The sequence below is a fragment of the Etheostoma spectabile genome, chromosome 19, assembly GCF_008692095.1.
Source record: "Etheostoma spectabile isolate EspeVRDwgs_2016 chromosome 19, UIUC_Espe_1.0, whole genome shotgun sequence".
Lineage (NCBI taxonomy): Eukaryota > Metazoa > Chordata > Actinopteri > Perciformes > Percidae > Etheostoma > Etheostoma spectabile.
In genome coordinates, this window is record NC_045751.1 from 12,517,452 (window position 1) to 12,518,726 (window position 1,275).

At 40.1% G+C, this 1,275-nt stretch overlaps 1 protein-coding gene across 3 annotated transcripts in view; it reads left to right on the plus strand.

Annotated features, from left to right (window-relative positions):
* Nucleotides 1-1,275, plus strand: part of prkd4 (protein kinase D4) — a 14,445-nt gene that overhangs the window by 9,392 nt on the left and 3,778 nt on the right. For all 3 annotated transcript variants that reach the window (XM_032499296.1, XM_032499295.1, XM_032499297.1), the window contains one exon: nt 470-547. In XM_032499296.1, coding sequence (XP_032355187.1) covers nt 470-547 — 78 coding nt within the window. The remainder of the gene's footprint in view (nt 1-469; nt 548-1,275) is intronic.

Sequence of the window (1,275 nt, forward strand, 5' to 3'; positions counted from 1 at the left end):
CACACACACACACACACACGCATACACACACACACTCAGACAGATTATACTTGTTTATACTTGCCACAGAAAAGTCAGTGTGGATTTGTTATAGGAGAACACTGGAACGTTTTGTGTGATTGTGACCTGCCAAAAGTACTGCAGATGAAATTAACGTCTCACCTTCCTCAAAGAATTTAATAAAAAAACACACACACACATCTTTGAAAATAAAAATTTTCCTAACTTTTTTTTTTTCTTTGGCACATTTGGGTATGCACATAAGTTTTTACTAACCAAAAGTGTGTGCGTGCGTGCATGCGTGCAAGCATTTTCCTATATTTTACATTCGTAAATATACATTTTATTTATTATTTTATTATCTAATCGTAAATGGACTGACACAATGTGTCCTTTTAATGGCTTGTTCGGAGCCATTCAGTTCCTCCATACATCCCGTAGATTCTGAATTAGTTCTGTTTGTTTCCAGAGGAAACGTCATTACTGGATCTTGGACTGGAAGAGCATCACTCTGTACCACAACGAGAGCAGCACCAAGTACTACAAGGTAGAAGTCATGACACTTCAGGAGTAGACTGGTTTTATTTAGTATGACCTTTAATAACACCAGGAGCTTGTCAAAATGTTTGGCATCCATCCATACTGTCTGATTTGGTTCAACATGTGGCGAATTAGGCATATGGCGATATAACTTCACCATCCATATCAGCTGATACTCATGCATTTTCATACAAGTTCTTGTATAAGTGCAAACAGGTTTAAGCCGTTGTACTTTTGTTTTGTAGTGAATTTGAGTTATTGATCTCCTTTTTTTCGTAGTAAAATATACTACGAAAAAAAGGAGATCAAAAGACCAACTCCACATCAGCCAAAAATGGCAACAAAATCAATATCAGGTAGGTTTGAACACTCATAAGAGCAATGTATGATGATGTATTTCCCAGTTCCAAAAATTGTACCTCCTCCACTCCTCCCCCGCCTTGTGACCCGGAAATCCTTCTCAGTGCGGCCATGTTGAAGGAGGTCCCAATTCCTAAAATGCACATCGAGGAGCGAGCATCTAATTGCTGTCGCTCCAGGGCAGAGATGTCTCGTGTTTGTGAAATGCCTGTTGCCTCGACTCCTCTCTCCTCGAGGCTTTTCCTTGACTCCTCACGCCAGGAGAGGACTCGAGGAGAGGAATCAGAGGAAAAGTTTGCGTTTTAATGGCTGACAGTTGTATGAGTTAATTAACAATACAAATGATTGTAAAGTTTACAGAGACCGGGGGGGGGG